The sequence below is a fragment of the Prosopis cineraria genome, unplaced genomic scaffold (genome assembly GCF_029017545.1).
Source record: "Prosopis cineraria cultivar Desert tree isolate PC_DT_omini unplaced genomic scaffold, ASM2901754v1 PC2, whole genome shotgun sequence".
Lineage (NCBI taxonomy): Eukaryota > Viridiplantae > Streptophyta > Magnoliopsida > Fabales > Fabaceae > Prosopis > Prosopis cineraria.
Genome location: NW_026555333.1, coordinates 13,020,428 through 13,045,747, shown reverse-complemented (window position 1 = coordinate 13,045,747; position 25,320 = coordinate 13,020,428). Strand labels below are relative to the sequence as shown.

The window sequence follows — 25,320 nt, the reverse complement described above, 5'->3', positions numbered from 1 at the left end:
CTCGGATGGTTTATCTGAGAAGCGAACTCCAGAGCAAGTCATCAGATACTTCCAAAACGGAAGATCCACATGTACATCGGAATGCGCCGATATGAGATTTGTGATAATTATTACTTGACAAAGAAACTAAAGTGAATATTATTCGTATATTTCAAAAATTCATTATATAAATATTCTGGCCAGAAGTATCACATGTTTACATAAACCCCGGTCAAAAAATAATATAAATAAATATTTGTGGAAGTTAATATTTTTTCATTGAATTGAATGGTTAAAAACTTGTGCAAAATCTCACGAAAGGAAATTAGGTAGTGTTTAGATTTGGATGTTGAATTTAAAATTTTACGCTTCAAATGTCTTTGTTTGTTTGGATAGTTTAAACATTCTTAAACAAAGAATAGAGTTGAACTAATATTTAAAAGAAAAATAAAAAATAAAAAATAAAAAATTTATTTTTATTTTCAATTGATAATAAATGAAAAAATATTAGAGTTATAGTTATAGAAGTATTAATAGTAAAAATTTATAAAAAAAATAAAATATTTGAAGTGATTAGAATTTTAAATAATTAAAATGTAAAAATAATTTAAAATTATAAAAAATATAATTTGAAATAAATTTGAGTTTAAATAAAATTTAAATTCATAAATTTTTATATATTCACATAAAAAATTTAACTCAAATACAAATTTAAATTTTTATTAATCCAAATATCAAAGTCCAATGAAAACTGAAACAAGAAAAAAGCAGTTATTTATACAATTAAATAGGATCATATACATGAGATAATTTTGAAAGGCCAACTCCATGTCAAGTCGAAAGAATTTTCGAAGATTTATCAATTTGAACTTGTGGCCATGGTTTATCCGGCGTTTTTCAGCACAAAAATATGTTACTTTATTTTGTGTCTGTGAATTTTACGCCTGGATTAGATAGGGCGAATCTAATGCCAACCTCCCATGGCTGAAATTCAACGAATAACTCTTCCTGTCTCATCCAAATGTGCCACTGACGGTTAAGGGGACGCAGTAAAGCCTGCGAAGGTCCATGAGACCCCAAACTCACGCTGCTTGTAGCAGTAGACCGCCAACCGCTTTTCGGCGTGGCAGTGCGTCTTCTGTTCCTCCGGAGAAGTTTGTTCTGTCGCTATTCGACGCCGGAAACCATGCTTCCCGGAGATTTTGGACCCCTAAACGCCGCCGTATGGTCAGTTTATCTGCCCATCCCTCTTGTATCAAGGCTAGTAAGTCTGACGACTATGGCCGTAGTACCAGAAGGGAATATTTAACTGAAAATTTGGAATCATCGGATGAGGCTCGAAGCACCAGGCGACAAGTGTTGTTCGTGCCAGTTCTTGCCATGGGAGCGTCATTTCTGTTCGCAGCGGCAGCGAGGGCCGATGATAAAGTGGCTGTCACTGCGACACCGTCGCCGACGGAGGTGAAAGCAGCAGTGGACTTGCCGGCTTCAAAGCCTGAGGAGCAGAAGGAGGAGGAGGAGGAGGATGTAATAACGTCGAGGATATACGACGCGACGGTTATTGGTGAACCATTGGCAGTTGGGAAAGATAAATGGAAAGTGTGGGAGAAGTTGATGAATGCTCGAGTAGTGTATTTGGGTGAAGCGGAGCAGGTTCCAGTTCGAGACGATAGGGAATTGGAGTTGGAAATAGTCAAGAATTTGCACAAACGATGCACCGGGAGCGAAAAGCGATTATCTTTGGCTCTTGAGGCATTTCCATCTAATCTGCAGGAGCAGCTCAATCAGTATATCGATAAGAAGTACGCCCTTTACCTTTAAAAAGGAAAAGAATTTATTTTTCTTATATATGGTTATACTTGTCCATTTGTCATGCGATGCCTTTCCATGCTAGCTGAAAACTTGAAAATTATAATCTACTTGTGGAATTTAAAGCATATGCTGATTGAAAATTAATTGGCTTGGCTGTTTTTGTCATATTATCTTAATCTTATCATTTTGGGCATTTGGATACATGAGATAGTTTAGAATATTCACCAATTTACGGTCTTAGTCTCGTACTCTTATATTAATTTGCTTTGCTTTATATGGTTAATTGCAAATCATATGCTCATGGTATTGGTAGTATTCTAGATAGTTGAGTTTTCCTTTCCCTTCATGACTTTAGCCGTCTGGTCGAGAAGCGGAGGAAGTAACGGCATTATTTTATCCTTTATGTATGTCAGATTAGGGGCAAGAAACTGTAGGCACTGTTCTGTTGTACTTATTGCACTTGCAGGCTTGAAGTGGAATCTTCAAGTGATATCATGCATAGTGTAGCCCTCCCTATGTGTTACCATTTACAATGAGTTACCCGTCTAAAGTGCTGTAATGCATGGGACATGAAAATGGGTGACGTGCTGCTGTTTGTGGTGCACATTTTAAGAAAGCAAAACATCGTGTATGTATGTAGGAATTAATACTTTAATAGTAATAAGTGAAGTTTCTGCATCCATTTTATGTGAGTAGAAATTTTAACCTATAAATATATTGCATGCTACTGACACAATCTGTGTCTTTCGCGTCTGTTAATTCTAATCTTTGGCTTTTAAAAATATACAGTGACCAATCCCTGCATCTTTTCCCCCTCTCTCCCTACTTTTGAAGCTTCTTTACTGGCCAATCTCTCATTTATCCGAGCCATATGTTTCCCCACAATCCTGCATTGATTACATCCTGGATTTCATTGCAGGATAGATGGAGAAACCTTAAGGTCTTATACATTACATTGGCCACCTCAAAGGTGGCAGGAGTATGAACCTCTTTTTAGCTACTGTCGTGATAGTGAAATCCGTCTCATTGCTTGTGGTACCCCACTAAAGGTATACTTTTGTTTTCATCCAAGATATTGCAAATCCTTGATATGTTCCTTTTGGTTCTGATATGTCTGGTGGAGGGTAGATTTGATTCTGGGGAAAAATAACAAGGTTGACATACATATATCTATTCAAGACAATGATTTAGTATTTGGCCTAGAGCTGCATGGGAAGATAACAGCATATGATGTGCTTCTTGCAATGGGCCAATGGCTTTCTATAATTCCATTATGCTATCACCACATATTTATTTTCTTTCTTAATGCTCTGACATTAGATGGAAGCAGAGCTATGAATGATAAAAGCTTTTGACGTATAACTTAGCTTATACAAATTGATGTAGATGCGTAGAAGGTTTAGGAGAAAGGAGAAAGGGTGATGCAGAAAATGGAAAGACATCATAGGAACTTTCACATGTTAAATGAACTTATAATGCCGCTAGCACACATTATCTGGGAGCAAAGTAATTTTAAGTTTAAATGAATTAAGAAAATACAATTCTAAGTTCAGGGTCATTATTGGTCCCCGATCATATATATTCGTAAGCTATCCTCTAGTTCAATATTCTCCAGGAATTGACTTCACCTTTTTCATATATTGAATATCTATCTTGAGTAAAATGAAAATTTGACAAGCTAAGTGCTCATTATGTGTGTTGACTATAAGAAGAACTGTTGATGACATGGTAACTATCCTGGTATTAACAGGTCTTAAGGACTGTGCAAGCAGAAGGAATTCGTGGGCTTTCAAGGGCTGATCGTAAACTATATGCTCCTCCTGCCGGTTCAGGCTTCATATCAGGCTTTACTTCCATCTCACGAAGATCATCAATAGATATGACTAATCCAAATCCATCTATTCCTTTTGGTCCAAGCTCATATCTATCTGCACAAGCAAGAGTAGTTGAAGATTACACTATGTCCCGCATTATCTTACAAAATGTGCAGGAGGAAGGTCCTGGTGGCATGTTATTAGTTGTGACCGGTGCCAGCCACATTTCTTATGGATCTAGAGGAACTGGAGTGCCAGCAAGAATTTCAAGGAAAATGCAGAAGAAAAATCAAGTTGTTGTATTACTTGATCCTGAGAGGCAACTCATTCGTAGAGAGGGAGAAGTTCCTATTGCTGATTTCTTGTGGTATTCTGCTGCCAGACCATGTAGTAGAAACTGCTTTGATCGTGCTGAGGTTGCACGGGTTATGAATGCTGCTGGTCGAAAGAGAGATGCCCTCCCACAGGTTGGCTATTCAATTTATTACTCAGTGCATCCACCTTTTTTTTTTTTTTTTACGCACCCTTTTCTTCCCACCTCTCCCCTTTTTCACCTTCTTTCTGTTGTGTATCGCAAAGGTAAGAACTTGAAACATTCTGAATACTGTCAGGTGTTACATATCAGTACTTGTAGTATTTTGTGTCTTCCATACGCTGCAGTATTCTGCAATCAGTTATCATCCTTGAAGAAACTAAAAAATTTTATGCATTAAGTTATGACTAGGATTTGGGAGTATAATGAGTAGTCACAAGTGACACCAGGTGTAAATTGGTTGTGCTTTCATCGTCAGATTTTTTTTGTTCTTGTCCTTATCCCATAGATATAATCAATAAATTTTCCATTTATTTTCAGGATCTTCAAAAGGGAATTGATCTTGGTTTGGTATCACCTGAAGTGTTACAGAACTTTTTCGATCTAGAGCAGTATCCACTGGTTTCCGAACTGACTCATAGATTCCAGGTATTTCTAAATTTGAAATAGGAATCTTTTGTCTCATTATGAGAGTATTTTATTGCTTTGATTACTCATATTCCCGCTCTCTATCTGGCTTCCCTTGATGCAGGGATTTAGGGAACGATTGTTGGCGGATCCCAAATTCTTGCATAGATTAGCCATAGAGGAAGCTATATCAATTACAACTTCACTGATAGCTCAGTATGAAAAGCGGAAGGAAAATTTTTTTGAAGAGCTTGACTATGTTATAACAGACTTAGTCAGGGGATCAATCGTTGATTTCTTCACAGTGTGGCTTCCTGCCCCGACTTTGTCATTCCTTTCATATGCTGATGAGATGAATGCACCTGACAACATTGATGCTTTGAGAGGTCTTCTGGGCTCTATCCCAGACAATGCATTTCAGAAGAGTCCCGTGGGGACCAACTGGAGCCTCAATCATAGAGTTGCTTCTGTTTTATTTGGTGGTTTAAAACTTGCTGGTGTTGGATTTGTCTCAAGTGTAGGAGCTGTGGCTTCATCAAATGCATTGTTTACAATTCGTAGATTCTTTAATCCAGCAGTTATTTCTAATCAACGGATTATAAGATCACCGATGCTCAAAACAGCAGTTGTTTATGCATGTTTTCTTGGAATATCTGCAAATCTTCGCTATCAGGTATAGAGAGTGATAGCCCATATCTGAACTTGTCTGTATTTTAATATTTTGGCTGTAGTTAATGTGTTACATGAGAGTTCGAGAAGATCACACCTACTCTTTAGTGGCAAATGCCATGTTATATATTGTCATGTTATTGGTTCATGCTTTACTAATGTGTGAAGCGGTATTTTTCCCATGCATGATTTATTGGGTATGGGTTAATGAAGAGCTTCAGGTTTTCAGCATGTTGAGCTGTGTTAAGATTTGGAGAGGGGGGAAAATTTTTGATAGGTTTTTTCCCTAATGTAATACACACACACAAACACACATATTGTTGGTTGTCACACTTGGAAATATGGTTTTCCACGTGCTGCAACTTGAAATCTAGGGTCTTTGAAGACCACTGAAAAGTTCTGGTGAAACACTAGTTCAAGGATAACTATGTTTCCGATGCTGTATTGTTCTTCTCCCTTATACATTTTGCTCCTCAGACTAATTTTTTGAAAATATTTTCCTCGATTGGAACTGCAGCTAACTGGCTAGGCGGTCTCCATTTTTTTTTAAATATCATTGATGGAAGTTAAGGTCTGTAATTCTCTTCTGGTGTTGGATACTCAAATGAGAACAATTTGTTTTACAGATTATTGCTGGAGTTGTGGAGCACCGGCTTTCTGAACAGTTTTCATCCCAAACACTTCTTGTAAATATGATATCTTTTGTTGCTCGGATAATCAATTCTTATTGGGGAACTCAGGTCAGTATACTTTTTTTATTTTACTTCCTACGATGTGTGCTTAAATGCTTTGCTTGCATCTTGCCCACAATTTCATCTTCAGGAGGCCAACTCTTTTCTTGGTTGAACATTCAAACAATGGTTTTGAAATATCTTTTTTTTTTTCTTTCCTTAGTGGACCATTTCACATCGTAGTGCTCATAGTAATGAATATTTTGGAAGGTAAAATGATTTAGCATAATCTTGTCTTGGTGGGAGACAGTATTTAGTATGATTAGAGTTTTGGATAATTTGGAGGGAAAAAGAGGAGCTTTGGCGGCCTTTAGAATGGTGGATGAATTCTGTGCAATATTGCTTTGTAAACCACCTCAAGTACATAATCTGCAATATTACGATTCATCAAGTTTCATCTACATTAAGCATTTACATATTAGACAAGCTAATTTTTACCATTTTCCCTCTTAAATCGCTGCAGCAATGGATTGACATCGCACGATTTACTGGACTGCAAGTTAAAATGACCGAATCATCCTCCCTACAAATCCCAGATTCTCCCAATCATGCTGCAATTGCATGCAACGAAACAGAAGAAACTGGCGTTGATGATGTCCAAAGTAAGTGAGATGAAATTACTCCGGTCACATTTTCAGTAGTTTGTGCTACTCTTTCGAGGAAAAATGTGTATACAGTTCCCCCCCCCCCCCGCCCCCAAAAAAATAAATCATAAACCTGATAGTTTTATTGGAAAACCTGGCAGAAAAATATAAAGAATTGTATCTGAGTTTACTTCTTGCACAATTGATAGACACAACCGAATAGGGTTTTCTAATTTTTTAATGTTTATTTTCCTCTTTGAGTAGCACGAAAGTTTCTTTTACTATTCAATTGCATATCTCTTTTTATGATTCTCCCAGTTTAGTGAATGAAGTGGCGAACATTATAGATGCGAGTTATGTGTATGAAAAAATAGTTTTACAAAATTAAAGGGATATTATCAAATTATAGTGATATCTCTTGACAAATCTTATTTTCCAAGCCAATAAAACAAGACTAGGGGCAACATTGGACTATCTAGTCTACGGTAAAGTTTGAACATCTTTACCCAGGATTATGGAGCAGTGAACCTTAGTACAGGTTGGAGTTACTTTTAGTAATGCTCAGATAGCATGAATGTAAAACTACTTAGTACATCCAGCAGCCTGTGGGCAGAAACCCTGGAATTATATATGAGTGGTTAATTTACTTATTACTGAAACTCGCAGGGGTCCATTTGAGTTTATATTCAAAAGCTGCCCCATTTGCTCAACGAACTCGTGACTTGCTGGTTAGCGCAAATTGGCTCCACTTTGTTGCAAGTCATGGGTTCGATTCCTCTAACATCACTCTAAATTCTGAAAAGATGCCCCATGTTATGTGATCTTATGCTGTAGTCATTAGTCCATCATTATGCAGAAGTGATTTGCAACAAAAAACAGAGATAAGATCTATTTATAGTACAAGGATCTTTTACAAATATTGATGGTAACACTCTTGTAGAGTTCGGAAAGAGTGTAACATAAACTACGAGTGTGTAAGAAGCGTCCCCCGCCCCCCCAAAAAAAAAAAAAGAAAAAAACCCTACAACGAGAAATTTGTACTAAATTAATAAGAAAGATTTAGACTCTGATTTGTACGGCGTTGGAAGGGATTGAAATTGGAAAAGATGTATAGCTCAGGATGCTTCTTGATCGTCAACGATGCCGAGCATCAACATTCAGTCTTCTCTTGCTCCTGATTCGTCTTTTGAATCAGCATCTCCTTGACTTTGTGCAAGGAATTTTCAAGGTTTTCCAGCTGCATAATTGTCATAAGTCAAATGTTCAGTTCCCTGGTTCAGTGATTTTAAAGAGTGAATAATTCTTTTATTACTAAATACTTGGAAATAAGCAACTGGCAAGCAGCTTGGTACCTCCTGTCTGGCAAATCTGTTATGCATGAACAATCCACTGAAGAGATCAAGACTACCCTTCATGACAGTGTCCTTCTGCAATTATATTATTATACATCAATTAGTGTAATGTCATTATTCATTTATTATATTATTAATTTTTTATGTTATTATACAATGTTCAACTCATCATAATTTTACAAACTCAGCAACCTAATCAACAGAGCTATATATACATTAGTAAATTTAATCCATAACAAAAAGGGTTATAGACATGAAATTTAAGGAATTTGGGACAACCCAAAAAAAAAAAAAAACAGGAACTAATACTAAAATATGTTAAAAGTATAAGAATCAATAGTTGTATTTCCCCTTAATCTTTCATTCTTTTAATTTGAATATTATCACTCTGAAGTAGTAAAACAAGATATATTTTTTTACGTAATTATTGCGGCTAAAATGGTGGACAGGATAGAAGGAAACTTGAGCTAGAAGAATGGGGAAACTTTGAGATTTGAGCATGTATATGGTGTACCGTTTGAACAAGTGTCTGAAAGCTCTTGGTGTCGATAGGTGTGGACGTGATTTCCATCTCTCCCAATGTCCTACTCAATGAGAAGTAAAGAGATGAGTCTATCTGGTGAGCATTTTATGCCACGTGTTCATGTTCGATAATTAGATGTGTAGAAAGCTCCATACCTGCCTATGGCGTGCGTAATAAATTGGCTCTTGGCAGCTAATCTATCATGTTCCTCACAGGACATTTCCAGCATTGTGCAGCCCTGGATAAGATAAAATGCGGTAAATTATCTCCTAACCCACCTTGGATAGTAGTGAAACATTCATAAATGACTCCATGAGCTATGAAACCTACTTCACTCGCAAAAATTTGGAGGACATTAGAGCAGGTATCTTCATTTCTGATCCGAACTTTTTCATACATGAAATTGAGGTCTCTCCACCCATCCTTGCCGCTAGCCGGTCCAAACATTGGATGCGTGCAGAGGATATCTGATTCCTCCGGCAAAACCTTACAACCAGAAACACAGAGATCCATCAAAGAAATAAAATGAAGTGAAGTGAAATCACTGATACGAAGCAATCCGTGTCTGGCATACTTGTAATAGAACTTGTCTCGGGTACTCTTTGACTGAAAGTACATCGACAAACAGCAGAGGTCTCTTGAGTCGATCAAGTGGCATAGACCTGAGAACCTCTGATAGAGAAAGAATGGATGTGCTGATGAGCACGACGTCGTTGTCGGCGTCGAGGAATGCAGTTACATCGCTGCATTAAACGGACAAGTGAATGAAAATGTTAATAAATAGATACATGAATATGATGGAAATACCTGAAGAAATGGATCCCTAATTGGGAGCAGAGGAGGGAGTAATCGGAGCGAGAAGTAGCCCGAAGGGTGTGGCCTTGTCTGATAAATGTCTTCGCCAGAAATTGGGCGAAGCGGCCAAACCCCACAATCCCAATCCTCATGCTCACAGAAGATGACGATGAACTTGACACGAAAAGAATTAGACGCGCTTTTTCCTTTTTGAAACTTCCGGAGCTCCGAGCGCAGCTTTTATTGCCCAACGAGAACATGAAACGGATTAACGGGAGATGTGAGACATTCACCTCTTATGTCGTCATCTTTATCCCAGTCTTACTTTTTAATACAATACTTTTTATAGAATTTTAATGAAATATTGATGATTATCTTAGTAAAAGTCCTACGTTTTTTTTTTTACCACGAATCTCTATCATTTTATTACTCATTAAGGATAATTTTAGAAAATTATAATTTTTTTACACTTACCCAATTTTTAATTTTTTTAGAAAAAATAATTAACAAGATCTTATTAAAAGAATGGAGAAATTATTACAACAATATGGTTCATTAAAATTTTTATGTAATAAAATCTGAAACTCTGCATGTTTTTTAATTTTTCTTCTTTCATTTAGGCAGGAAAAATCACTTAAAAAATCAATAAGTCCAAATTCTTTGATTTTCAATAATCTAGATTTTAATAAATTTTAATATTGATTATTTATTTCTACTGTAATATATCTTGTTTTTTGAAAAATAAATATAAGGTACCTCAACAGAAATAATCTCTCGGCGGAGCCTCCTTGAGAATACAAAAATAAATATAAGGTAAAGAGATAATCTACACAATTTTATATTTTTTATTTGATAAGAACGTGAAAAAAATAGTTGTATCCTATAGCTTATTTTTTAAAAAAATTAAAAGAATAAATAATTAAAACTAAAATACAAGTTAGATGAATTTATATGTTGTTTCCTCTACGCAACACTGAGTTGATTTGCGCACGCTACAAGCGTTGTCTACATCTTTGACATTTTAGGCCCACCCGGTGAGGAACAAAGAGGTTGGTGGAATTCATTCTCCAAATATGTTTGATACTATGTACATTGCATTGGCATTGGACGCTAATTTTTTTTTTTTAAAAAAAATGTCTATTACGGTTTGCTGGAATACCAAGAAAGAGAGACATTACGATAAAATTATCCCTTAATTTATTTTTATTTTTTTGGCTGTTTACCTGATATGTCTACAAAAGACATTGAAGTTCGTATCAATCATGGAGATAAGAGAATTACCAAGATTATCAATTAAACCAACTAGCAAATCAGATAAGCGCCTTTCATTTCTTATAGGGATTATTTTAGTATAATAATCCCAATTAAGGGATTGAATTTAAAATATACTTTCAATAGAAATGATCACAATGTCCTTTATTTTTTTTATTTTTTATTTTTTAAAAAAATACCTTGCTTGAGCCCACCGACTGTTGGTGCCAGCAACCGGACTACCCCCATGGCAGGGCCGAAGCTTTGGCATTGGCCATCGGAAGATAAATACTTAAAGCGGCCAAGGGGTACCAAAAATTTAATAACCACTTAGTCAATGATGCATCTTGATAATATAATGCAAAATATTATATATAACATAAACCAAGTTTCTAAATCAAGTTTTAAGTGGACTTGTTATTTTATTAATATATACTTGTTAATTTATTAGCAAAACTTACTATGCTTCTACATATTTAATTTTAATGACTTGTCATTAAAATCCCAGCACTTAGTAAAATTGCTGAAATGACCATTAACTTTCAAGGTGGAACTAAATAGCTTCCATTCCATGCATCATATATGAAGCTTGACAGTCAAGTTAGATTATACAAAATTTGTGAATAGTGTAGTTGTATTATGGGCAAAGAGGCAAAAATATTTATGAAGTTGTCAACCAAAAATATCTAGTAGTTTAAAATAAGAAAAAGGATAAAAAAAATTTATCACATTACTTAATTTAGTATAAAAGTAACTAATCTATTAAATTCTTCAAACGTTGAACGTTTAGTTGACATCTAAGTAGATGTTGACTTTTTTCTTTTTTGCTAATGTAGACTAAAAAAAAAGCAAAAATATTCATGAAATCATAGGCCAAGGACATCTAGTAGCCTAAAGTAAGAAAAAATATATGAATACCTATAACATTATTTTAGTAGGTGTAACAATGATGAATCTGCCAATTTCTCAAACATTGATTGTTTAACTAACACCTAAGCAAAAGTTGACTATTATTTTGCTTATGTGAACTAAAAAATATTCCTAGGTGAAATTCTACATAGGCTAATCAATCATTGTATGATAATGAGTCTCCACTTGAGGCTTTAGTTTTAACGGCGAGAAAATGTCGTTTTAACCAAACAATAAGTTAAATCGTTTGTTTCTTTAAAATTCTTGTACCATTGAAGTTTCTTTTTAATGATCTGAATCGATAAAGGAAGTTCCCCACATCTTAATTTTCTTTCCAACTTCATTTGCAATGCTAAGAGGGTTCAATGCCCAGTTGAAAAAGTTATAGAAAATCGTGCTTAATTGTCAAAAATTTCTCTGAAAAGCTTTCGCTTCAGAAATGTTTGAAACCTTTATCAACGGTACCACCAGATGAAAAGAAATTATGTGACATGAATTTTGATAGATTGATTACTGTTGCATCTACTAAAGTAATATTATATGTATTACTGTTCTTTTCTTAATTTAGGCTATTGGATATCTCTAACTGACAATTTTGTGAGTATTTTTATCCTTTTTTTAGTTCACATCAACAAAAATAATTAACAACATTTATTTAGGTATCAACTAAATGATTAACATTTAAAGAATTTAATAAATTGATCACTTTTTTATCAATTTAAGTAATGTTATGAATATTTTTACTTTTTTTTTTTCATTTTAGTCTATTAGATGCTCTTGACTGAGGGCTTTATGAACATTTTTGCCCGTTTGTTCTTATATTATTTATTATAAATTTTATATTGATACTGAAGATTTGAAACCAGTGCCAAGCAAGTTATTGTCATGGCTTGTTTTTCCCCCCACGAAGTCAGGCAACAGCTTCATCCAAGTATTATAGTTTGGATGGGGAACACCAGTGTGAATATATATCATCAGCATCAATAACATGAAGATAAAGCTCAAGCTAAGGACTACAAATAACAAAACTGAGGTCCAGCTATATAAACCTCTACAAATAGTCAATTGCTATAAAGAAAAATTGTCAAAAATGGAGGAAGTGATATAGTGAATCTTTACTGGAATAGGTGTCAACATTTCATATATAGTCTTTTGCTTCTAATGAAAGGACACGTGCACATAATAAACAAGCGAGAATACAGAATAGAGTTATTCAGCGGTTGTGGGTTGAGGTTGTTGGTCCCAAGGGGTAGCATTCTTGCGAATCTTTTGAAGTGCTCTGATGACTTGCTCCGTTGTAATGTTGCCCGTCACAATCACCTTGTTCAGCTCCGTGTCCACGTTATACGTTTCTATCTCTGTAACACGCGCAACACTCACACTGCTATAATCTTATTTGACATACGCATAAATAACCATCTCAATAATTTCAAGGCCTGAGGGAAAATTGAAGTACCTTCGATCTTCTTGACGGCCTTGAGGATCTTCTTTATGCATTCATCACAGTGCAAACCCACTCTCACTTCCACCACCTGCTCCTCACAACACAACACAAACCCACTTCATTTCAGCTGCTCTGGTTCTGAAGAAGTAAACAGATCCGGAGATCAAACAAAAGATTGATGGGCACTTACGTTTGTCATTGTTCAGGATGATGAAACGTGGAGAATACGGCAATGAAGGAGAAAATGATACCAAATGATGTTGAGAGGGGATATGAGAGGGGTGATATAGGGTATAAATAAGTAGAAATGAGTAGTGAGGAAGGAATTGGATTCTGGAAGGAAACTTCGAGTTTTCTCTGCATAAAGATAAAGCCTTACTCTTCCCCCCCCCCCCCCCTCCTCTTTATTTTTTTGAGTTGTCATTGAGTGGCTTCCACTCACTCGGTTTGGGTTGGCATTTGGCAAGCAAGAATGATGTTGATGGCTGGGGGATGCTCTGTTTTTTTTTTTTAAAAAAAATAATAAAACTGGTGAAGTGCATCAATAAATTAAAATAAATTACAAACGGTCTAATGTTTCTCAAAAGATCTCCTTCATCGTTCCCATCTCTTGTGGAAGAAATAAGGGATGATCAAAAGTACAAAAATTTTCATCTAAATTGTACGAATAGGTCACCGTGACGACTGAGAACTTGAGTCGTTGAAAACAGAGAACTTTAGCCCCAGAAAATGAGCAGAAATGAGAAAGGTAAGGCCTATTATAAGTTTTAACTTTTAAGAGATACCCTCGAAGCATATTGAATGAACGACGTTGAACTTGAACCTACTTTCTCCCTCAAGCATCTTTTCTCGTCATATCAAACCTTCTATCTCAAATTGCACACATCTGTTCCCAACTTTTCTTATTCACGTCCATTACCGTTCACCACAAACAATAAAACTCAGTTTCACCCTTCGTCAACTCCCATCATCCACCAGGGGTTCCTGGAATTTCTATAAGGGCCATTGCTGCAAGTTTGGTGTATGACAACGTTTATTTTTCAAAGCAAAAATAGAAAATAAATATCCATCGATATAAAAAAATTGATATTTTACAAATACACATAAAGAGCTTTAGCAACCATGTCAGCACTTCTGCCGCTGCAAAATGTAGTGAGTATAACTAGCATCCTTCAAACCTTCATCCAAAACAAATCTTCAATTTAAAAAATAATTAAATAAATAAAAATTTTCTTATTATCCATCATGTCAGCAACTAAGAGAAGATGAGAGCTAACAAGGCAGCCAAAGTAGCCTACAGTTACATTTGCAGTGGCAATATACAAGACTCAGTAAAAATACATAAAATTATGAGACACAGAATTCAAGAGAACAAAATACCAAATCTTGCCGGATATCATACAACAGCATGCCAAAATAATGCCCAACAAGTCACTGCAAAAAATGAAGAATCTTGTATCAGGTCAGGGCCAAAAAAAAATTGTTTCAAAATTTTGTTGGTCCTGCAAGAGACTGGCACATCCCACATCAAGGATTGCAGCATCAATAGCAAGCAATAAGACAGTAGTGGAAGTAAAGCTCATCACAAGTTTGTGGAATTACAATGATAACATGCACAAGTGCTTTTTAGCAACCTAGCCTCAGATCTACAAACTTTAATTTTCATGAAACACTACTAATTATAAAATTTCAAATCTAAACAACCAGTTATCTTGGAAAAATAGTGTGCAATTCGCATCAGTAATCATTCCAACTTATACTTCTTTACTGCAAAACATTCTTCGCCTAACATAATGTTCCCAAGTTTCAATTGCCATCAACTTTCAATGTGTCAAGCCTCATATCCATATCAATGCCCAAGCTTCTTCTTAGGAACATACCAAACAATTTACTTAGTGGATAGATCTTACAACCACGTAATATCATTACAAATGTTAAATGCCTCATGAGTGCACTCACAGATTACAAGCATTAAACTAAAAGCATTGTGCTAATCTAATTTGAAAACTTCGCCCAAGAATAGACAATAGTAACCAAATATACTGTTCAAAATTGTATGATCACTTCAATAATCATAAACATTTTCCAAATCATTTAATAGAATTTAAATGTAACAAAAATATTTTAGAAATTCTCTGAGCACAAGAATCAAATAGAAACTAACTTAAGTTTGTCGTAACTATAAGTAGAGACGGCAGTGACAAAGAAACAAAGGCAGAAAGGAAAAGGAGAAACAAGAGTTCCAGGTCTCTTAATTCTCATTTCTGAAAATGTTAATCATATACACAACCAAAGTGTCACATTGATGTAATGATATTTCTCAAAATGTATTGCAATCTTTCTATCTAGATCTAAATGCAACAATGCCTTCCAACAGAATTTAACTCCACAAATCAAAGAAAGTAGTCATGAAGACAAGATGGTGGGAAACTGAGAGGTGAAAAGGAAGTTGGCACCATTTTGGGTTGTACGAGATAACTACAAAAATTGACATCCAAAACAGAAACATTTTAAAAGTATGGAAGCAATTGCATTTGTCATGAAAGCAATGTTCATATAATTCTAGTAAACTATAGAGCCAGTAAATAACAATTTTGCAAATAATAATAAAGCCATTATGCAAGAGCTGCTGACTGCTCTAAGTTCTAGAAGCAGGATGCACATTATCTCGGAGCTCTCAGAAATAGGTCATCAATTTGACATCTCAGGTTATCATAACACTCCAATTAAAATAAACCCAACAACTTCCTTTCACAGCATAATAAGCAGCACTATGAAGAACAACAATATAAACAAGATTTCAAACATGATGCGGACATTATAATTAGTAAGCACCCGTGATAATTAAAATAAGATATACAGTCCTATACCAGAAAGCTAATTTGATTTAAAAAATTGACAGTAGGAAATTCCGCAGGCTAATCACTAGTCCTGTACTTACAAACTGCGGAGGAACGCAACTCTATCTGTCTTTGTTCTCCCTTTCATTCGAATCAGAGTCACTTGCTCTATAACCTATACGGAAACAAAGTAAATTGTGACCACAGCATGTGAGGCCAAAATTCATCCATCCAATAAAGGAGTGAGAGATTACCCGGATGCTTTTCGCTTGCTTTCCATACTGAATTTCGGGTCCTTGATGCTTTGCTAATCCAAGCATGTCCCTGCAGAACAAGTTTATAACAAATTCAGTTGTCAGAAATTCAAGATCATTGAACATAACCGGACCCACTGGGCTTCATTGCCATATGAGCAAGCCACCAAGAAAACATATAGCGTCTCTATCTGATTGCCCAGTTCTACTGAACAATCTTATAACTTTAAATAAGCAATTCGATTCAAGCATTCTTTTCAAAAACAAAGTAATCATAGAAAAGGGATCCTCTTGGCTGCAATGGACAAAAGAAAACCACAGTCCAGAAAAGATGCCTACGTACTATCTCAACTACGTTTACGAGGATTCTTATAACGAAGGGGGGAAACAGAATGGTAAGAAGATTTGGGGGGGGGGGATATTAGACCTTTCGAGGGTCTCTGGGAACACCATAGCCAGAGTTGTACATTTGCCCGACCAGGACCTGCATATTGCTGTCGCCGGCCTGGGCCTCCTTAAGAGTGTCCTGGAACCACCGCTTGGCGCAATCGGCGACCACGTGGGCGAGTGGAATCCGAGTCCGCTCCCCTTCGGAGCTTTCCATCTTCAGCTGCGATGCCTGAGATTTGAGAGCCGCCGGGGTCGCAACACGATTCGGCAATCTGGGGAGAGCGTTACTGGGCTTAGGGGCTTTGGCGGACGAGACAATCCTCGATAACTCCTGAAGCCTAGCCGCAGATTGCAGTGATTTTCCCATCAAATCACAGGGGAAGAAAATGAACCCAAAGAAATGGTGGGCAAACGATGGATGAGGTTTTGGTTCAAGGCCTTCCTGTCGGCATTTGGATTTCTAATTTTGATGTCGATGGAGTTTGGGGGGATTCTTGAGACGGTAATGTATGATTATCTAGGATTCAACTCCACATTATTCGAAAAAAACAGTAGAGCCCTTGAATCCTATGTATGCAACAGAACCTCAATGGCTGATGCGAAGAGTGCAGGGGATGAAAGAAAATTTTTTAAGCACACTTCCACGCGCGTCCAATTAAGATATTTTTAAATAAAATTTTATATATTAATAAGTTTTATTAAATATATTTAACAATTTTATTTTTAAAAATAAAAATATAAACTTTTATAAATATTATTCATTTAATAACCTTAATTTCATATTTACTTATTAAATAGAGAGAATGTAATATTTAAAGAAATTTATTTAATGAAACCTTAATTTTTTAAAAAATATATTACATTTTATAATGACAAATCTATCCCAAATGTATCTTATAATTTAAAATGGAGATAATATTAATTTTGGTAAGAAGTCTACTTCCATCTTCTTAACTTTATGTAAAATTTTAATTTAACGGTTTAATTTTATAAACTATCTTGTTAATCTTTTAATTCCAATGTTGTTATTTTAGGTGAAATCTGCTTATGAGCTAATCATTGAGGAATGAAGATGATTGGAATTCCTAGGATGCTAAATGAGAGGTGATGTGGAAGCATGAAAATGTCCCAAGGGTGCACTTGTTCCTGTGGCTAGCCATCTGGGGAACTCTTATGGCTAATGCAAAACATGTTAGAAGGCGTATGGCTAATAATTATCTATGTGTGAAGCGTGGCATGTGCAGCAAGATTATTGATCATGTTCTCAAATAATACAGCTTCGCTTGTGAAGTGTGGAGACTACTCATTCCTCATAGTAGATTGAATCACTTTCTCAATGAACCCTTAGAGAAATGGATATTACAAAATCTACTAGGAAGCATGGCTAATAATAATAATAATAATATGAACCCTATTTGGGCTTATACTTTTGGACTTGTTTGTTGGCAACTATGAGATGCCTGGACAAATTTATTTTTTCAAACTGCTTCTTTGCAGGGAGACTAGTAGATAGTCGGAACATGTGCGCTGGTAAATTGGATGACACTCAATTGAGATGGCGCATGCAAAAGTAGCAATAACTAAGCGGGTGCTAGATGCTTACTTCATAACCTTGACAGCTCATGGATCCATAAATGCTACTGCAACGTTAGAGTGTGTGCCCCTTTACATGCAGAACTATGGACTGTGATTGATGGGTTAAACATGGCGTGGGAGTAAGGTTTCAAAAAGGTTCAGCTAGATGTTGACTATATGCTAACTGTGGATTTATTAACCCACGATACCAATTCTGTAAATGTCAATAGCTGTTTGATTGGGCAGATCCATTCTCTACTACATAAGGAGTAGCAAGTTGAGATTGAGCATATATACCGACAAAGAAATAAATGTGCGAAATTTTTGGTATTTGTCAGATTCATATTTGTACTACCAGATCCTAATTGGGTCTCTCCTTTTTTGAATGAAATAAATAATTCTAATGCCATTAATTTTAAATAATAATTTTATATAAAATATTATTTATGTTTCTACTATATAAGATACATATGGTCCTAATCCTCGGCTAACTTGAGGGGTTGCTTGAAACGGACTCTTTGAAGTAGGGAATCATATAGTATCTTATTCCTGACGATGGGAGATGAGGCTTCGGCCTGTGCTTGCAGCAAGCCCAATGGACTGTCTGAACCCATTACTAAATTCTACGTTTTGATATGAGAACGAAACTGTGAACAGTGTGTTATTGATAAGGACAAAAACTGCTCATTTTTTTAAAAGACCAATTAAACTGAGACTTGACGCAACTGACTGGATCTGCGGTTATCTTCAAGCAGTGAATTGACTTTATCAGTTTATCTCCTGTGAGCTACAGCGATCGAGGCTGTGAACTGAAAAGACGAAAGATTTTGAGTTGGGGGGGGGGAAAAATCAAAGAAAACGATGTCACCTGATAAGGTTGAGATGAATTTTGGCGTGTATGCATCCATTAGGCATTGTCAATTATATCTTGTTGGGTACGCTGAGGAAAGTGGCTTCTTTTATGACGTGGTCTTCACTGCCTGCATCGGATAGATAGGTCCCCCCCCCCCCCCCCCCCACGCCCCTCCATGTCATCTTTCTCATCACCCATATAGTTTTCATCTGATCTTTTCATCTAAAACTAGATATTCATGGAGAAATATCTAGCTTGAGATCTTGCACCGTGTCAAATATGAAATATTATTAATTAGCTTGATTGAGGGATTCGCGACGGACCTTGATTCTCTACTACCACTTTTTATGCTACTTCTCTTCATCTTTTCATGAACAATATTTCAACAATTTAATTATGAAATTAAAAATTAGAAGACAAATTCTTGTTTTTTATTATGTTTGTGAGGGGATCTAGAGTGGCCGTATGGAAAGTGAAGCAATGTTCTCTTTGCAACTCCGATCCAGTTGAAACGTGCGTAGTCGTGTTTACTTACTTAAAACCTATCATCTTGGTCTATTGGAGTGTTTGTTTACATTGTGATATGAAAGAACGGCAATAAAATTTTATTAAAATATATAAATAATGATAAAGTCTTTGGAAATGTCATATTTCTTTTAAGGTTTTTAGATACCTCTCCAAATTTAATAATTTTAGATTGAACAATTAAATTGCTGCCAATCATAACTTTTATTTACATAATCACAATTTTAATATTTTGAATTGTAAAATTTAAATAAAAAATCATAACTTTTCATGTAAAATTTCTTTTATTATTGAAATCTAAGTTTGTAAAAATAACTAATCACAACTTTTGTTTAAGCAATTATAATTTTTTTTCTTGTAAATTGTAAGAATTAAATAAGAAATCATAACTTTTTATATAAAATTATTTTATCATTGAAATTCAAGTTCTATAAATAACTAGTTACAAATCATGAATTTTTACTAATACCATTATTTTTTATTTTAAAAAAAGGATAATTTAGTTATTTAATCTAAACTCATTAATGTCAGAAAGATAGCTGGGGACTTTAGAGCATTACATTTTTTAAAGAACCTATTTGTCATTTATATATTTCAGTGTAATTTTATCACTATTTTCCCTTGTTATATTATATTTGTATATATAAATATTTGTATGTATAAAAAATATAATTTAAACTGAATTATTCAATTTTTTTGAAAAATTCACTTTTCATTGTATTAATTAATTATCATCGCTCCCTGCTCTCCCTTGTGTGTGTGATATATACATATGCAATATTATAATTTTTAAAATATTAAAATATTGATAATAGGCTAATAGCCAGGGGTGTATGACCTGATTTGATTTAATTTTGGTCTAACTTTTTTGACAAAAAACTCAAGTTTAAACTTATAGACTAGTCTATTTATTTAGAGAGACATTCCTAGTTTAGTTAAAGTCTCGCCTAACTCAACTCACCTTCACCTATAGTTAGGAAAAATAGATGCCTTAGTTCTTCTAGCCAAGATTCAGAAATTCATAATACCCAATCCATGACGAGGTCAATGCCTCGCGATTAAAATTCCTACATCCTTCTGCCATGCTCCAATTGCTAAACGATGGCAAATGTATGAGTCTGTAGTGCCCACCAAGAAACTCCCAACAAATATGCAACATGACATCCATTCTATACTATGCATACATAAATCAACACTCGAGTGTTATAAGAATATTTGCACGTGTACACAGCATGATTCTCACATGCATTATATTCCCCTGCTCATACAACGCAAGCATGCATCATATTCTCAGTTGTTGCCACGTCCCTGGATTCTGTTAATCTACATATCTCAGACAATCCCTCGTGGCTTCAAAAGCATCCACTTTCTCCACTTCCCCTGTTCATGGTTACATTTATTAATTAACTTGCGCGTGCTTTGAAACTCCACACTATTTAGGCTTCATCTTCAGCCTGGACGCAAGTTCTGATGGACCCGGCTTCCACGTGCGTATACATCACAGGCTGGCACAAAGCTACAAGCGATATCATATCCAAATTAATTGATTGTATTGGTAGCCAGCAATTTCAACTAGACAGCATTTAACTAATCTGATATACTAGTTTTCTTATCGTGTCTTGATATGAATCAACGTTCAGTGAAATGCGCACCATTCCAAGGAATAAAAGCCAAAAAATAATAATAATAATAATAAAGATTGATGGTGATGTGGATTACATGACACAATTGGCATAATAACCTTTTTTAAAACTCTCTTTGGGTAGCCCAAGTGGCATCCTAATCTTTATGGTGGGAAGTGTACAGGATTATGGGAATCGAATTTTGAATTATTCCTTTGACACTGACGGAAAAATCAAATTCAGCTTTCTTTAGAATACTTCCCCTTAGAGAATGCAACCTTTGTCAGGCTTTCTTGTCTACTGGTGTATCTCTTATTATTCTCCTGATCTGTCCCTAAAAATATAGGAATAATACTCTGCATCGATACAAATGAAGTGTGAGTATACTTTATTAGATTCTTCACCTCGATGACGCTTAACAAATCAGATTCGGTAAGAATAGTACTCCTCGTAAGATTTTATCCTTGTTAGCACTTATCATTTGACACTCTTCAAGCATGAACGCAGCTCTCTATTGGAGCATTTTTTTCATTCTTTACCCAGAAGTTTAGTCTATATGACATCTCTAACATCTTGAGATGTCAAGTGCAGATTATATTCTCCTTAATACTTAAAAGAATGCAGTATTAGAATATTACTCTCTTTAGTGCCCGTAAGAGTGTGATGTTGGAGATTATACTCTTAAACATTCATAGGATGCGGTGTTTGAGTAATAATATCTCAATTACTTGTAATAGAGGGAAATCTGTAGTCAAAAGTGGAATAAAATGCCTTAGCCAGGTACCCATACCATGGATGTGAGCTTTGTAAGAACCAAGAGACCAAATTATAAGGTCTCCTTTACTAATCCACTATTTAACTCCAAATCATGGCAATCAAGGGATTAACCCTCAAAGGATTACTAAATTGTAAAATTTCACAAAAAGGAAATTTCTCCAATTATTTTTTTGAAAAGAATCTCAAATTCAACATTTTAAATCTCAAACATTATTTATTAGTCTCAAATCAGAGTTTTGAAAGCAATACGGAAGCTTGAAAATCAATTGGGACCCAAAATCATGAGTTTTAAAACTCAAAAGTAAATTTTGTGCAGAAAATGACAAGTGTGCTACGGCTTACAGCATATGCACCACGGCTTGTCTTCTCTATGCCATGCGCCATGGCACATTACATGAATTTGACAGCACAGGGAGCAAACTTCCGACACATCTAAATCTCCGTCCGACATTCAATTAAGGTGGTTTCAGTGTCTACATGGAGCTTTCTCTTAACTCTAACTAATGACACTGGTTTCGCACTCAAACTCATTTTTCATAAGAAGTTGGATACCAAAACCCATTTTAACCTTTTTTTTAACAAAATTTCACAAATGGGTGTCCTAACTTAACTACTCGTGCTAGTAGCTCACACCAATCATCTGACCATACTCAATAGACTCTCGCAGGCCCATGCAATGCACCACACACAAACAAAAATACTCATATCATAAAATCACAACTCAACCCCAATTTTCATAAAACATTTAGGGGGAGGGAATATTGCACAAAATCATCAATTTCATTCCAAATCTTTCAAAATACATATATATCTACTTGCACAAGTATTTTGCCTTATTCAAGAGTTTACAACCAAAACTCACTAACTTAGGGCACAAAATACACAAGTAAGACACGAAATCATGCAAGTAGTCCATAAAACATGTCAAATGATCCTAGTTGGCAAGTACATCAACAAATACACATGAAAGTAACAAAAAGAGGCATAAAGAGAATTGCTTTACAATCCTAGGCCTTGTGTGCTTTCCCCGATTTGGATCCGATGAGCTAGGTCTTGAAAATATTGAGAATTGAAAGGTGACTACAACCACTTAGTAATCAAGTTTCAATTAACCTATACAATTGCACATCAGTTGTAATTAGATGCAAATAAGTAAATAAGCACAGATATCATAAATAAACACTCAACTATGGTTCACAAAACTAACAACCATGTGACCAGGCTTACCATAACACACTTTATCATGACATTTTACCAAGCATAACACAAGGTCACAAAAATAACAATCATGCACCCTCAACACATGTCGGACCACAAAACTAACAACCATGTGGCCAGCCTTATATGCATGATCATATGCCAACCTTATATCCTCTCGTTACCTTCAACACAAAACCGGTAGCTATCACATGGCTACGTCCTTCACGGACTAACCCTGCCTTCTACTTGTGAGGAGTTACCAGGCCAGGATTAACTCACTTACTTATGTAATTTGATTTCCCCTAATACTAACAACCATGACTTGTTGTACCCCTAATATAGCCTCCTCATAAACCGGTGAAGACTAGTTAGGTTCAAGTCCCTCACAAAATAAGTGGAACAGTCCTGAATCAATCATGGGATAAGGGCTACCTTCTGATTTCAATGATTGATGCCAAGGCTAGTTCTTAGTTCCAACAGTCACTATCAATACCACATGGATTTAAATCAATCTACTCCTCTCCCTAGATGAACTCCCACCAATCATCATGCTATTCACATTTCTCACATAATATGCATTTTAACAATCAATTTATAGTACACGAACTCACATAAACTCAAATACTCCACAAACTCAACACATAATACATTGCAATTCTCTATCCATAATAACAAATCACAATCAATTTTGTAAAATATAAAGGGTGGTATAATCAAAATTATCTTTCCAAAACCATTTCACAAGTCAAACACATTGTCAATATGCATCATTGATTTAAATCATAAATCACATTTCACAAGAACAATTAACATTCAACTATAAAGATTAAGTTTTTCTTGGTTACCTCAAACCTTTAAGAGGTCAAAGGTTTACCCCTCACTTTACCAACTTCTCAAAGCTTCAACAAGCTTGAATGGTAATAAAATGAACCACACTACAATCATACCACAAGAATATCATTATTGTCTCAATCTTGAAAGTTTATTAACATATAACTTCACACACTCTATTTTATCAACCCATAATTACTATTCATTCATACCCAATAGGCTCATTAGATTCTATTAATGCACATTATCACTAATAACACCTCAAATCATCATTAATGCAAATAAACCTCTTCTAACTAATATCTTTATATTAATTGTCAGATATTAAATACTCCCATAGACCAACCACTTCTAAAATCATCAATGTGGTGTTCCAATACTTTAAAAAACTTTCATTATACTCATTCTAACCAATGGAATTGGACCCATAATTTTATAGACTAAAAATTCATCTTTCAACTCAAACCCTACATAACTTATCATAAATGAGGGAGAGAAAGGAAGAAGAAGGCATGATAAACTTACCTTAAGTGTTTGAGAGCTTCAATCTAGCCTCAATGTGATCCTATAATGTGCCCTAGCAGAGCAAAAGTAGAGCTCTTTGGTTTTTTTTCTTTCCTCTCTTATGTTTCCTCACGCAGATACAAACTAGATATATCTGATTTCTGGCCATGCACCGCTGCCCTCCACTACGGCACATGGTACAGAGGAGCCTATTGCATTTAAATTTATCTCTGTGCACTGTGGTGGACTGATCATGTGCCACAGTATGTGGTACAAAAGATAATTCTTCACTTTTTCTTCCTCTTTCCTTGCTCGGGTAGCCAGCCATTAATTCAGAATCACTTCTAGGGCTGAAATCATCATAAATGCACCAAGTGAAACCCCTCTAACCACACACCTTATTAACTTACTAATTACTCTCATTAGATTAATAAATCAAGATAAAATGTTCTCAGATATTACAAGCTTGGACCGAACATGTGGTTTGGTCCTGTGGGTAGCCTATAAGTTTAGTCTAGAGTATCAAAGGTTCGAATGGCTATGGTCATGCATTCTATTGGGGTGATGTTATTGATCAAATTCATGTGTTTATATACTTGCTTTGATTACTTGGTTAAACTTGACATGTTAATTAATAATATAGATTATCTCGATTACTGATATTTTCATCTCACCTTATGGTTACTATTTTACAGGTTTAGAGTCAAAAAAAAATATAAGGGAAAGAGACAAGGAAAAGCTAGCTTTCTCGTCACACTTCGTAACACCTCACATGCCTTTGAGTCTATGTACATCCGTGTCTTAAAGTTGCCAAATAGGAATGCATGTAATTTTGATGGTTGTATTTGTATTATAGCATATATATGTTGTATTTTAGTCCCAAATTTGTACGTGTGGTTATTTCATGGCAATTTTGTAGTGATAAGTGAAAATACTAGTACAAGTACAAGGACATTACATATATATGGTGATGATGTAAATTTGGTGTGATATATGAAATTATACTTGTATAAAATTCATTTAATTATAAGTAAGCCTAATTGGAATGTGTAATGCAATAATATGTTATTAGGCTCAAATAGAGATACAAGCATATGTGTGATATTTTTGTATGCTGTGTGGTGATGATTTAGCCAATTAGTGATT

The 25,320-nt window shown here is 35.2% G+C and overlaps 3 protein-coding genes across 7 annotated transcripts; 1 reads left to right on the top strand and 2 right to left on the bottom strand.

Annotated features, from left to right (window-relative positions):
• The first annotated feature begins 919 nt into the window (after positions 1 to 919).
• Positions 920 to 6,882, top strand: LOC129302404 (protein RETICULATA-RELATED 5, chloroplastic-like). The gene is made up of 7 exons (XM_054941264.1): positions 920 to 1,781; positions 2,711 to 2,840; positions 3,542 to 4,072; positions 4,459 to 4,566; positions 4,670 to 5,218; positions 5,841 to 5,954; positions 6,409 to 6,882. Exons 1-7 carry the CDS (start codon positions 1,048 to 1,050, stop codon positions 6,553 to 6,555), a joined length of 2,313 nt encoding a protein of 770 aa, XP_054797239.1. The 5' UTR covers positions 920 to 1,047; the 3' UTR covers positions 6,556 to 6,882.
• A 570-nt stretch (positions 6,883 to 7,452) lies between these two features.
• On the bottom strand, positions 7,453 to 9,480 carry LOC129302405 (arogenate dehydrogenase 1, chloroplastic-like). Its single transcript, XM_054941265.1, has 7 exons — positions 9,212 to 9,480; positions 8,979 to 9,147; positions 8,735 to 8,890; positions 8,560 to 8,642; positions 8,396 to 8,465; positions 7,882 to 7,956; positions 7,453 to 7,766 (listed from the first exon to the last, which is right to left on the bottom strand). The coding sequence occupies exons 1-7, from the start codon at positions 9,457 to 9,459 to the stop codon at positions 7,680 to 7,682; spliced, it is 888 nt and encodes a 295-aa protein (XP_054797240.1). The 5' UTR covers positions 9,460 to 9,480; the 3' UTR covers positions 7,453 to 7,679.
• Positions 9,481 to 12,354: 2,874 nt separating this feature from the next.
• LOC129303885 (uncharacterized) lies at positions 12,355 to 16,893 on the bottom strand. Of its 5 annotated transcripts, XM_054943450.1 has the most exons (7): positions 16,325 to 16,892; positions 15,898 to 15,967; positions 15,745 to 15,818; positions 14,184 to 14,237; positions 12,994 to 13,981; positions 12,816 to 12,891; positions 12,441 to 12,717 (listed from the first exon to the last, which is right to left on the bottom strand). In XM_054943450.1, the coding sequence occupies exons 1-3, from the start codon at positions 16,652 to 16,654 to the stop codon at positions 15,766 to 15,768; spliced, it is 453 nt and encodes a 150-aa protein (XP_054799425.1). In that variant the 5' UTR covers positions 16,655 to 16,892; the 3' UTR covers positions 12,441 to 12,717; positions 12,816 to 12,891; positions 12,994 to 13,981; positions 14,184 to 14,237; positions 15,745 to 15,765. The 5 variants fall into 5 exon arrangements, with proteins under 5 accessions (XP_054799428.1, XP_054799427.1, XP_054799425.1 ...); XM_054943453.1 differs by lacking the exon at positions 12,994 to 13,981 and having other exon boundaries at positions 12,355 to 12,740; positions 12,816 to 12,941; positions 16,325 to 16,893; XM_054943452.1 differs by lacking the exon at positions 12,994 to 13,981 and having other exon boundaries at positions 12,355 to 12,717; positions 12,816 to 12,941; positions 16,325 to 16,893.
• Between the last annotated feature and the right edge of the window lie 8,427 nt (positions 16,894 to 25,320).